The sequence below is a fragment of the Rhamphochromis sp. 'chilingali' genome (genome assembly GCF_963969265.1).
Source record: "Rhamphochromis sp. 'chilingali' genome assembly, chromosome: 3".
NCBI classification, from domain to species: domain Eukaryota; kingdom Metazoa; phylum Chordata; class Actinopteri; order Cichliformes; family Cichlidae; genus Rhamphochromis; species Rhamphochromis sp. 'chilingali'.
In genome coordinates, this window is record NC_137931.1 from 19,298,801 (window position 1) to 19,311,316 (window position 12,516).

Here is a 12,516-nt window from a genome sequence, read left to right on the forward strand (position 1 = left end):
CATTTCTATTCAGCTGGTGTGTTAGGTTTACAGATGGATGGCGTTTTATAGTTTCCCAGATGGAGAGGAAACAATCAGGCTGTCTGTGGTGGCAGTGGCGGTGGAAGTGGGGAGAAGCTTGTGGAAGGTATTTTTGATAACCGCTGTGGGTGGGAAAATGGTCTGCTCCGAGAGATTGAGTGTGACGATTGTGCGGTCGGTTTGGGTGAAAGGGCGGCGGTCTTGCGGTCGGTAACAAGAGAGCGTTGTGATGGGATGAGACGGGGAGGCTTGCAGTCTCTGCCAGGAGGGCAGAGGGCACGACAGTCACCCACCCTTTCACCCAGTCACACTTGATGGAATGCAGTCGAGTGTTTGGGACACCATTAGAAGATGAGCAGAGATTCAAAATGAGGCACAAGTATAAGAAAGCCTTTTATGTGAGTGGGGAAATACTGGGTCTTCAACTTGGAAGCAATTTAAATGCATTTTGGACCATTTATGTGTCATTTATAGTGTCTCAAACAGACACTGAGTCACTTCCATTTGTTTAAAGTTTTTCCAGCTGATGCTGAGGTTCAAGAGGCCACGCCCACCCTGGAGGGCCTCTGGGTTCTCCTGCTGCATGGTTAGTGCTCAGTTAGGACTCAGGTATAAAAAAAAGAGACGGCAGTTTAATGAGCTGGTTGTGAGCTGCTTGTTTATCATTATTTCTCATTTGCTGCTGATTGGTTCCCTTATTAGTTCCTAAAAAAACACAAACTGTGAAAGCAAGGTTGTCAGCCTGTCTTCAGCCCATAAAAATAAAAAGTAGTGCCACCAGCAGCCCAAGCTTTAAGCTTTCAACATCACTGAAAAGCAAAGCAAAAAACTTTTAAGTGGCCTGAAAGATCAGTCTTTGCTATTTGCTTTCACGCTGTTGGCGACCAGCTGAAGAATACAACAAATTGACAGATGACTTGGCAGTAAATACATTAGAGAAAGGGTGTCAAACATAAGGCCCGGGGGTCAAAATCGTCCCGGCAAAGACTCCCCTCATGTAATTAACCATTAAATGACAGATAATGCATAAAAATGTTTTGAACTTTTTTTTTTTTTTTTATATTAACAAAAAAACCTTGGAGTGTTGGAGCCTGTTAGAGAAGGAAACTGGAAACAGTCTGCAGGTAACTGTTAGAAGCAACAAGCTCTCAAAAACGTATTAGAGCAGTTTGCTTTATCAAATTATATTTTCTCAGTTTTCATATCTGTTTTGTAATAATTCCCTAGCTTTGCCTTCCAGCACAGTGTTTTTCTGCACTTTTTCCTCTTTTTAAAAGTCAGATTTGGTGCTTTTACTGAATCCAGTTTTCAGTACATTCATTCTGTGAGTAATTAATTTTTGCCCTACTTCATGCATGTAACACATGTATCACGACAGCAACGGTTAAGGTTTGACCCTGTAGCAGATTGGAGAGTAAGAGAGCTAGCACAGACTTAAAATATAAAAACTGGGCTTTAGACACATTGAAATATGGTCCTGTTAGCAAAACGGATGATGAAGTAAATCATGCATTTCGACATGTGCTGCAGGCTAAATTTATGAACCAGTGCTACCTGTCACCGTTCATACTTCTCAAATTCTTCACATAGACAAATTTGTTTTGGAGGGCAGCCAAAAACCCGAGCTTTTCAGCTCTTCTGCCTCTTCGAGGAGCAAGATGTGAACAAAAAGAAGAATCCAGCTGATGTCATCTGAGCTGCACCGATCCCCCCTCAATCAACTTTAATTGGCGCTGGGCTCTGGGCTCATTCAGACGTGGATTAGAGTCTGAGCGGGGATCAGAGGCTGGGTGAAGGTGTCACAGGCTCCATTTGAAGTGTTAACTGATGCCACAGACGAGACTCAGTGCAATTAACAGCCCGAGTCTCAGGCCAGCTGTGTGAATGAAGTGTTTGTTGTGTTTTACAATAAAGAGTCCTGGATTTTATTCTTACCCACGTCCTCAATTCTCCAAATCAAGACCTGCAGATTTCTGCTGCAGATATATTAAGATCTGCTTTGGGAATACCAGGACAATGGCATAATATTCCTCATGCAAAACACTGAAATTACTGAAATTGTTCAGACACAGTAGATGCTTTGGTGTAGTTATTGAAGGCAGATTGAGTTGCTTTTGCAAGTAAAGGACATTTCAGGTCAAGCAGAAGAATGAGGGTGTAGTTTCCTACATTTTTCTCTATTTTAGGCCACTTTAACCATCACATGCTTGCATTACTTTGCCCGTTGTACTTTGTAATTTAAGCACACAGTGTGGTTACATTGACTGCAGTAACACTCAGGCTTAGGCGCAGATTTTACAGGATAGTATAAACTCTTCTTATGCTCCCCCTCCAGGATGAGGGAAGGTCTCTGCACTGCTAACCCTCTGGAGGAGTTCATTAGTTGCACTGTGACATTTCTGCATGTTTTAACTGCCGCGTTGAGTCAGTTCGGGCTGCTGGCCCGTCCACTTTGTCCCATTAACAGTCCCTCATGGTCCATTTTCCCATGGACAGTTGCCGTGCATTTCCTCCCTCCCGCCCTCTGTCTGTCCATCTGTCAGTCCATGCCTCTTCTCATTGCCTGTGTCTTTTTCTTCACACGCTAAAACAGGCAGGCGTCGGATTTCTCTGGAGTTACATGTTAGAAAATACACACATGGCACCCCAGTAATCCCCTGTAACTGAGAACATGAGGTCATTAAGGCCGCGAAACACTGATGTGGGCTGTTCTTGCATACAATGGGGACTGTTAGCGTGAAGAAAGGAGGTCAGAAATGAGCTTTCTGTGATTGGTTTCAACAAAAAAAAATCAGTATTTCATTATTCGACGGTGTCCCATGCAGAGATCTGAGCTGATGTCTTAAGAGCATAAAAAACAATTTGAACAGCTTAACGTGAGGAGTTCCTTCATGAACATAATTTACTGTCCAATTTGCAACAGTTCTGCTCATTGCACACGCCAAATTTCTGTGGTTTTAGCTTTGTTTGTTTGTCATTATAACTTATATAAAATAGGCGGGGTTTCACTTCCTTAAATGCACAAATCAAAATGTAGCAACATTTGGATCAAACTTTGTTTTTTTCTTTGCCAATCCAATGAAACTGCATTTTTTTCATGTTTTTGATAAACTCAAAGTTACGTTTTATATATATTATGACAAACACCATTCACTTAGCACACCTTAAACACACTAAGGTGTGCTAAGTGGCATAGATTCAAGAAGGTTCTGGAAACATTCCTCACAGATTTTGGTCCATATGGACATGTGCTGCATGTCAAAGTGCCACGGACACACGATCACATCCACAATGGAAAATCTTCTGTTCCACTACATTCCGAAAGTTGCTCTATTGGACTAAAATCTGGTGACTGTGGAGGCCGTTTGAGTACAGTGAACTTATTGCCATGTTCAAGAAACCAGTTTGAGATGATCTGAGCTTTGTGACATGGCGTGCTATCCTCAGAAGATGGTACACTGTGGTCATAAAGTGATGGACATGGTCAGTAACAACACTCCGGTAGGCTGTGGTGTTTAAACAATGCTCAGCTGGTACTAAGGAGCCCACAGTGTGCCAAGGCAATATCCCTCATATTATCACACCAACAGCAGCCTGAACTGTTGATATAAGGCAGTATGGAGCCATGCTTTCATATCGTTTGAGCCAACTTCTCACCCTCCTATTAGACGTTGCTGCAAAACTCAGACAGGCAATGACTTTCCAATCTTCTGTTGTCTGGTTTTGGTTAGTCAGTGTGAATTGTAGCCTGAGTTTCCTGCTCTTAGTGGTCAAGAGTGGTCTTCTGCTGCTGTAGTCCATCTGCTTCAAGACTGGACATGTTGTGCATTCAGAGATGCTCTTCTGCATTGCTTGGTTGTAACGGTTAATGTTGCCTTCACATTTTTTACCCAGACAACTGCCACTCAGTGTGGATCAGCAGTTTCTGAAATAGTCTCAAATGAATAACCGTGTCACATACAGAGTCACTTAAAATCACCTTGCATCATCATTCTGATGCTCAGTTTCAACTTCAGCAGGTAGTCTTGACCATGTCTACATGCCTAAATGCATCAAGATGTTGTCGTGTGAGCAGTTGATCAGGTGTACCTAATAAAGTGTATAATAAGGATAATTCTGGGCATATATGATAACTATTCCGTTATTAAATGGAAAAACAAATACTAAAGTTGGGGAAGAAAGACACTGGAGATAAATGCTGTGCAGGTTATTTTATCCTCTTGATGCTATGACATATAAAACAAAGTTTAACATTCTTCCAGTGCAAATTTATGCCTGTAGAATTTAATGAACATGTCTTACACATGGAGACTCCTTTCCCTCAGCTCAGCTCTTAGTATTGAAACTATGTCAAACTGCACTGTCCCTTTTTAATAAGTAATTAAATATATCTATTGCTTTATACATAATATTTTGTGCTTTATGAAATCAAAACATGTTTAAAAGTTTTTTACAATGTCTGAAGAGGTAAAACAATATAAAATCCTGCCAGGAAAAACTCTAAAAATAAGCATGTTTCTTATTCCCTGCATTCTCACAGGAAAGAAACAGAAATAAATTAAAAGCCTGAGACTAGATTGCAGCCCAGATAAAAAAATTAGAAAACTTTGCGTAATTGTTATGTAATGGTCTTGTAACCACAGTGCTAATGGCTTGCTGGCAGACATTAGCCTCCCTCATGGGAGACTTCGCTGTTACTGGGCTGTAGAGTTGGGTTAGTGGGAGAACTGTGGTAAAACCAGACAGCTTCCAGATGTGAACATGTATGGAATTAGAGTAGGGGCCTCCCTTGAGAAATTCATTTTCAGTCTACCATTTTTGATTAACTGTAAGTTCACATTTATGCTGTCGTTTGTCATTTTCTGAAACTGCATAAATATATACCACTATATGGTTTAGCTCACACAACAGCTGCAGCAGCTGTGCTGCCTTGAGAAGAACCAATAGCAGGTGCCTTCACTGAGAAGCCCTCCACCCTGCCGATCTCAAGCTCCAGTTGGATCAAATCCTATAATCCCAGAGGAGCCAGGTTTCTTGTAGCTGCTGCGCAGGTCGAGAGAGTTTACAGGCTGACAGCAGTTAGTTATGATCTGGTTGTCCTGTTACTATCCATCACAGCAGCATAAGCAGGTGGAAGGCAAACAAACCCCCCAAAGGGAAAAATAAGGTGGCTTAAATGGCATTAAATATTGACCACACGTGAACATATAAAATTCCCATCACTAAGAAATGTGGGAGACCCCCACTACTGATGACCTCTGTACGCCTTTAATGCACAGATTGCACTTGTGCAATGGCAAGCCTCAAACCCTATCCTGGTCAAAAAAAATGCTGCTTCTCCCCTGTGAGGCTGATTTATGAGAATCTGCTGCTTCTCATTTCCCTTTTGGGCTATTTTAGTCTGTGGGAATTGAAACTCAAGCAGTTTTTCCACTAATGTGCCCCACTATTGAAGTCTCAGAGTGTGTCCTATGCCTTGTAGCCATGTTTTTTTTGGGAAAGTTTTGTTCTTAAATCACCCTCATTGCTGAATTTGGGATCTGTGGTTTTAGCATGTGACCTGCAGTGTCAGTGCACTTTTCGGTTTGTTGTTCCAGACATGGGATCTTCAAGGGTCACTTCAGTTAGCAGCTACTTTTGCAGCAGACTCGTAACTCTATGAATCTTGCAGTGAAAAGCACTTGTGAAATTTATGCCTCCTCACCCAGTAAAATCCAGTGTTAGAAAACATTCAAACACCTTTAACGTGCCACAAGTATTTGAGTTTGCCCACTTTTAGCATTTAAAAATGGGCAACTGTGTAAAAAATGACTAGAATAACTTTACAATAACTTTTTTTAAGTCCTTGAATTTAATCTGAATCACATCTTGATTATTTGATTTACTTTAGTGTGGTGGTGTACAGAAGCAAAATTGCAAAACAAGTTGCCATTGTCCAAAAACCTGATTGTATACATTGGTTTAAGACCAAAGCTGACACACTCAGGAAATAACCAACAAGAACTAGTGAAAAACGGTGTCAAGTAAGTGTAAGGAAAAGCTTTCATTTTGAAAGTAAAGGGTTTCCTTTTCTGTCTTTATAGTTTAACTACTGCTTAGTAGTAGTAGTAGTAGCTGAGTGTTTTCAAACAAGCTGGTCTTATCTATGCAAGCTAGCAAACTGTGGCTGTTTGCTAGCAACCAAAGCAATCGCAAAGACTTTTTCAGTGCAGCACCATGTACCTCTGTGCAACCAATTTCACCTAGCACCTGCTATCAGCCTGTCAGGGAATACACATTTTCTCTAGTTCCATCAGATTCAGCAGATGTTTACATGTTTATGTAATAGCCTTTTATAATGGACACAGTAAACATGCTATGCTAGTGGCAGCTTTGAGGAGCACAGCTCGTTAGGTTGAGTTTTTTTTGCCCTCGCCATCTTGCTGTCTTGAAACACGACGCTGCTTGGGATGACTATAGGTCATTTTATTGGCCTTTACAAAGGATGCAGGTTAAAATGACTTTCCAGTGGTTTCACTTTGTAGACCAAGAGGCTACATCTATACGTCTTATAAACCCTTCAACGTGTAATTCTACTGCACAAAGATAATACTGCATCAGTACTATCGGTTCAGTCCCACATATGAGAGTGTAATACTAATTACACTGGCTGGTTTGTGAGTTTTTATGTACATTTTTCTTCTTATGAAGGATTTTTACTTGTTACTCAACAACATAAATGTCACCCAACTGATATAAACCATTGAAAACATTTTTTTTCAATGGTTGGCAACTGAAAGTCAATTTTCTCTTTTATTTGTGTGCACTAAGTTTTAACTTCCTGTCTCCTCCCTCTCACAGAAGTGAGCGGCATCTCTTTACTCCAGCTGATTGGAGAACCTCCACTAGAAGAGTTCACCACCACCTATGGGCCAAATGGGGAGCCTGCCTATCGGTTCACTCCTTCGGTGGTCCCGGGCCAGCGAGCCCTGGTCCATGTCCCCAGCCCTTTCTACCGCCACTTCTCCCTCCTCTTCCATGTCAAGCCCTCCACTCCTGCCGCCTCCATCCTTTTCTCCATCACAGATGCCACCCAGAAGCTCATGTATGTTGCTGTCAAGCTCAGCGCGGTGAAGGCTGGCCGTCAGAAGGTTCAGTTTTTCTACACCGAGCCCGACTCTGAGGCTTCGTACGAGGCTGCCAGCTTTGAGGTGCCGAGCATGGTGGACACCTGGAGTCGCTTCTCGCTGTCAGTCATGGAGGAGCAGGTGGCCTTCTACCATGGCTGCGACTCTGAGCCACAGGTGGTGAAGTTTGAGCGCTCGCCGGATCCCATGGATCTCGACCCTGCATCAGTACTCTTTGTGGGTCACGCGGGAAGAGCTGACAATGGCAAGTTCCTGGTAAGTGGATCCACAGATTTGATGTTCCTTGGTGATTGCCAGATGATAACCAACCTGTAGGCCTTTGTGACTGGGACTTCAGCAATCATTTACTTTGGGACTGCCAGCAACCAGTCCAGAAATATTCATCTTTCCGTCTTGGCTTTTGGTTGTTAGATGGTCACTGACCGGTCCCTGGGCCTGTGTGACTGGGCCTTATTCCCCTGATCTCACACCGTCACCATGATTCTGTCATGTCAAAAATGGCAGCCAAGTTAACATCACATGGTTAATGGTCACATGTCTCAAAAATCTTAGTGGGTTGAGTAGTAATAATGACAACATCATATTTTTTAAAGGTTACATGAAGTCCAAAAATGCATGAAGAAGATTTCAAGTATTTGAAAGTTTTAACTGATGCTGCTCTTACTCAGGTCTGCTTTGAAACACAGCTGATAGATTCTTAACATGGTTTTTACTGAACGCTGCTTAGTGATTAAAAGAAATAAGTAATAACAATAAAACAGTATCTGTATGTGTTACTTTGTAGCTCATGCAGTTTTAGCATGATTATTAATTTTGTTCATTGGGTATAAAAGACTAGAGGGTGACTCATCCAAGCTGCGGCTTAGCCTGCCTACAGCGGCTCATCTTGTTTGTAGATTGGACTGGATCACTTTACCTGATCCTGTGAGTGGAAGTATTGACCTACAGTCATCCATTTACCCTGCAAAATCCACTCCTGGAAAATGACTTTTGCATTTCCTCAAAGCTTTTGAGAAGAGCAAGTTGTAAATTAAAAAATGAGCCAGGTCAAAGGTCACCAGTGACCATTATTCTTTTGGAAGGATCCTTTCAGCAGAACTTGGTTGACAAAAATTGCATTTTTAAGATTTCAAAATAATTCATATACAGTTACACGTACATTTACATATATGCTGCAGACAGGAAACGCTCATGGCTAATTCAGCATACTTTCAGTTGCTCCAACACACAAATAAATGTGCTAAAATAAAGACGCCAGAAAAGATTTCTTCTTTATGTGTTGAGGATTTGATCACTATCAATATTTAGGAAATATGAAAGTTTAACGCATTAAGAATTGGACAAACCAACATGATGGCACTCATCTCAGTAATAAGCATAAAGCTACAGCAATGCTATAAAACGGGAAAGAGAAATTATCACTTTTAAACAGTTTTTAACAGTTTTTGTTTTATACAACAGTGTGGTGCAAAAGAATGAGACGCCTGTTTTGTACGCATAATCTCCAGGGTACCAGCAGAGGAAATGCTAAAGAGATGTTTCACAGTTCTGACAGGAAAAAATGAAAAACAGCAACAAATCCTCCTCCAGAGGTATCTGGGAGTCTGTTCTTTCTTGTCTGTGACGTCGCCCTGCGGCACTCCGTCCAGGGTTTGTGTCATTAACAATAAGGAGGTAGTGCCACCTTTAACCTCTGAGACAGGGACTCTGGTGATCATATGACTCTCTTTGAAGTGGAGAACTGTGGAAGAAATTAAGATGGCTGCAGTTAAAGCTCATAAAATTTGCATGCTTCTGATCAGAGGTGTGGACTCAAGTCACATGACTTGGACTCGAGTCAGACTTGAGTCATTAATTTTATGACTTTAGACTTGACTTGAAAAAATGTTCTAAGACTTGTGACTTGACTTGGACTTTTACACCAATGACCTGGGACTTGAATTGGACTTTAACCGGTTTACTTGAAAAGACTTGATATTTCACCCCAAATATAAAATTTAACATACATATTATATAGAAAGTGTGCACCATTAATTCAGTTCATTGATTCATTTATTCAAACCACACTCCGTACGTATGTGTGCGTGAGCTGTAGCACAGTCAATCAAATTAACCAGATTAAAAAAAAAAAAAAAAAAACGCTCAAAAATGCTGCAAGGAGTTATTTTTTTCAGGTACATAAACTATGAAGTAGTCAACAAAAAACCGAACTGCAATATGCAAAACATGCAAGAAGAGAATCACAGACAGAGATGGAACAACTTCCAACTTTATCCGACAGTTGAAGTTGCATAAAGAACGGTAGGTGGTGCTTCTCTCTTGCTACGATGAGATCATGACTTCATCTAACAAGCAAATCTTGTCCAGGCTACGTTGGTGATACAGTTTTTTTTAATGTGTATGATTTTTTTGTCATGCGATTTTAAAGCCGGCCCTACAAGCACATCCAAGAATAACATGCAGCTTATCTCAGAACTGTCGGTGAAAATTATTCTTGGAGCTAAGTTTAATTGAGCTGCATTTTAAAGAGGTGCAATTTCACAATTTGTGTATATTTTCTAAGTTCACTATTTCGTTGAGGAAAACACAGATTTTAAAATTACATGGTCTAATATTTACATTTAGCATAACTACAACATTCTTTTTTCGTTTTTTTTTTTTTTTTTTAAAGACTCGAAAGGACTTGAAATTCAAAGTTTCAGACTTGTGACTTTACTCTGACTTTTACACCAGTGACTTGAGACTCGACTCTGACTTGCCTGACATTACTTGAGCCTTGACTTGTGACTTGAGGATAAAGACTTGAGACTTACTTGAGACTTGCAAAACAATGACTTGGTCCCACCTCTGCTTCTGATAATACCTATGGTGGGATTCACTGTCTGTGTGTTTTAGGGTGACATGGCAGACCTGAGACTGGTGGGAAACCCTCGGTCAGCTGAGCGTTTATGCGACTATGAGGACGACTCTGACACTGTGAGTTCTTGTGTTTCCAATATTCCAGTCAAACCACCAGAAGGCTTTTGTGAAACACAGTTTTTTCTCTGTATCGCAGGGCTCTGGTGACTATGGCAGCGGCAACGGCGAGAGGAGGCAGATGGGAGGCAGCGTGAAGGTCTGTATGAGCTTTGTGGATGTCTTATATGAACATACAAGAGTGATTTACAGTCTCTGAAATCATCTCAGCTCGAGATGTATTTCAAGAGGAACAGCAGGGCCTAGTTGCATTATGGGAATTGTAGGCATTGAATTGCTTATTAATGGCTTTCTGGAGGTCTCTCAAAGTTTTCTTTAGACATTAGCTACTTTTTAACAGACCATTATCAGAGGAAACTTTTTTATTTGTTAAGCCATGTAACACTATGAATCATTCAAGCTTATAAAAAGGCGCCTAACTGAAGGGATGAACCAGTGTTTTGTCTATACATAACAGACAACAACAACAAAAAATTTAATTTGTATCTTTAGTCGTTGCTACCAGCCTGTCGCAAAAACATATCATTTGTTCCCATTTCTTTAGTTAAATCTATAAAAAACTCCAAAGATAACAGTTTCACAGACATAAACTAGTATTTATTTTTCTTGTAACGACTAAATGATTCCCAAAGAGCTATTAGCTCAGTACATCCTTAAAAAATCTGAGGAAAATGGACAATTGGAGGACAAAAAGAGAAGTGGCAGCCCCAAAAAGATACCTGCAGCAGATGAACAGTATCTGAAAGTCAAGTCCTTAAGAAACCGTTCACTGAAGCATCATCAGAGATGGTCTCAGTGAAAAGGTGGCTGTCAAGACGCTTTTCTTGATAAGGAGAAAAGGCTGAGGTATGAAAATTACACTGGACTGGACTGAAAATCAGTGGAGACAGGTTTGATGGAGTGATGAACCCAAATTTCAGTTTTTGATTTTGATTCGTCAGTATGTACGGGGCAGGTTGGAGGGAGGTGCAACACTGAGTGTCTACAGTCATCATCGAGCTGCATCTCAGCCAGTGGTGTTGGAGATCTTTGTCAGAACTGATGAATTACAAACACAGAAAAGTGCCATCAGAGTTTGAGCCACCATGCAATACCATCTGAAAAGAGTCTGATTGACAAAAGCTTAATTTTTCAGCATGACAGTGATCCCAAACACACTGCCAATGCAGTAAAAGCACACTCACTGCCCCCAAGAGTTTCCAAATGTGGAGCGATCATTTGGCTTAACATTATTTAGTAGTAGTTTTTGTTTTTAATTTATGGATCTCTTTCAGTTAAATCTTTTGCAGTGAAATATTTTTACACTAGGATCCTTTATATATATGGGAGACCATAGAGAATATGAAAAACAGTTGGATGAACTTAAAAAACACACATATCCCAAAACATCATTAATACATCAGCTGGTAACACACTGCTCCCTAGTGGTGAACATTTCATTTAAACTTTCAATTTCAACTGAATGCAAATTATCTGCTTTCCACCACCTGGTGGAAGTATTTGTCTGCTCTTGTGCACAAATATTGTCTGAAAATTACATATAAATGTAGATGTACATGTGATGTGGTTGCATTCCATTATGTGAATTTCCAGATGTTTTAAACTGTTGTATTTGTGTCCCGTTCCCCCCCACAGACCACCCCTCCACCTTTCCGTCCACTGCCTGAACCTCCGCTGATTTCCTCACACATAAACACACTCGCACAAACAGGTAAAGAGAAAGTGTGTTAATTTGTAACTAAAGAGCTTAAGCGTGCTCTTCCAGGACTCTCAGCATGTCACTGCGCTGTATAAATGTGTAATGGAAGTTTTTAAATCATGCAGCAGGCGCTGCCAAAGAAACATCATGTAGACATTTTTAAGCCAGAAAAGTTTACGTCAGGTTGCCTGTCTGGACCCATGTGAGGAGATTGCTGCAAGGAGTGTGTATGACTAGAAGTTCTTTAGCTCCCTCTAGTGGATGATAAAAGAAGTAATTTCTCTTTGAGTGAGTTGCTCGTGAAATAGGACCGTTCCTTTCTCCGTCACGCCACAAACATGTTTCATGAGTTCTCCGAGCAGCAGGTAAAGGTATGTTTGTGTTCAGATGTCTGGTATCAGCCCTCCGTGGAGTACAGCAGGCAGGACTTCAGCAAGCCTGGATTATTAGGCTCAAGAGGTGGGTCGCAGGGGGCAAAAGGGTCCTGATAACGGCTGGCAGCACATCAGATTAGGATCATGTCCTAATCAATCTGTGGCCTTCCTATCACAGTAAAGAAGGAGCGCTCTGGCTGTTGCTGCTTTCTCATTCTGCTCAGTGTATGGGTGGAGGTTGATTGAACGTCAGCATCCGCTCAGCAGGCTTCAATGCGATGGTGTCTTAGTTTTGTCCCCAAGAGAGCAAATCTTGATG

General features: G+C 41.1%; 1 protein-coding gene across 5 annotated transcripts in view; it reads left to right on the forward strand.

The window, feature by feature from the left end:
* Positions 1–12,516, forward strand: part of LOC308393936 (uncharacterized protein) — a 57,962-nt gene that overhangs the window by 27,832 nt on the left and 17,614 nt on the right. For all 5 annotated transcript variants that reach the window (XM_080878002.1, XM_080877999.1, XM_080878001.1 and 2 more), the window contains exons 2-5: positions 6,862–7,403; positions 10,044–10,124; positions 10,204–10,263; positions 11,760–11,835. In XM_080878002.1, the coding sequence (XP_080734128.1) occupies positions 6,862–7,403; positions 10,044–10,124; positions 10,204–10,263; positions 11,760–11,835 (759 nt within the window). The remainder of the gene's footprint in view (positions 1–6,861; positions 7,404–10,043; positions 10,125–10,203; positions 10,264–11,759; positions 11,836–12,516) is intronic.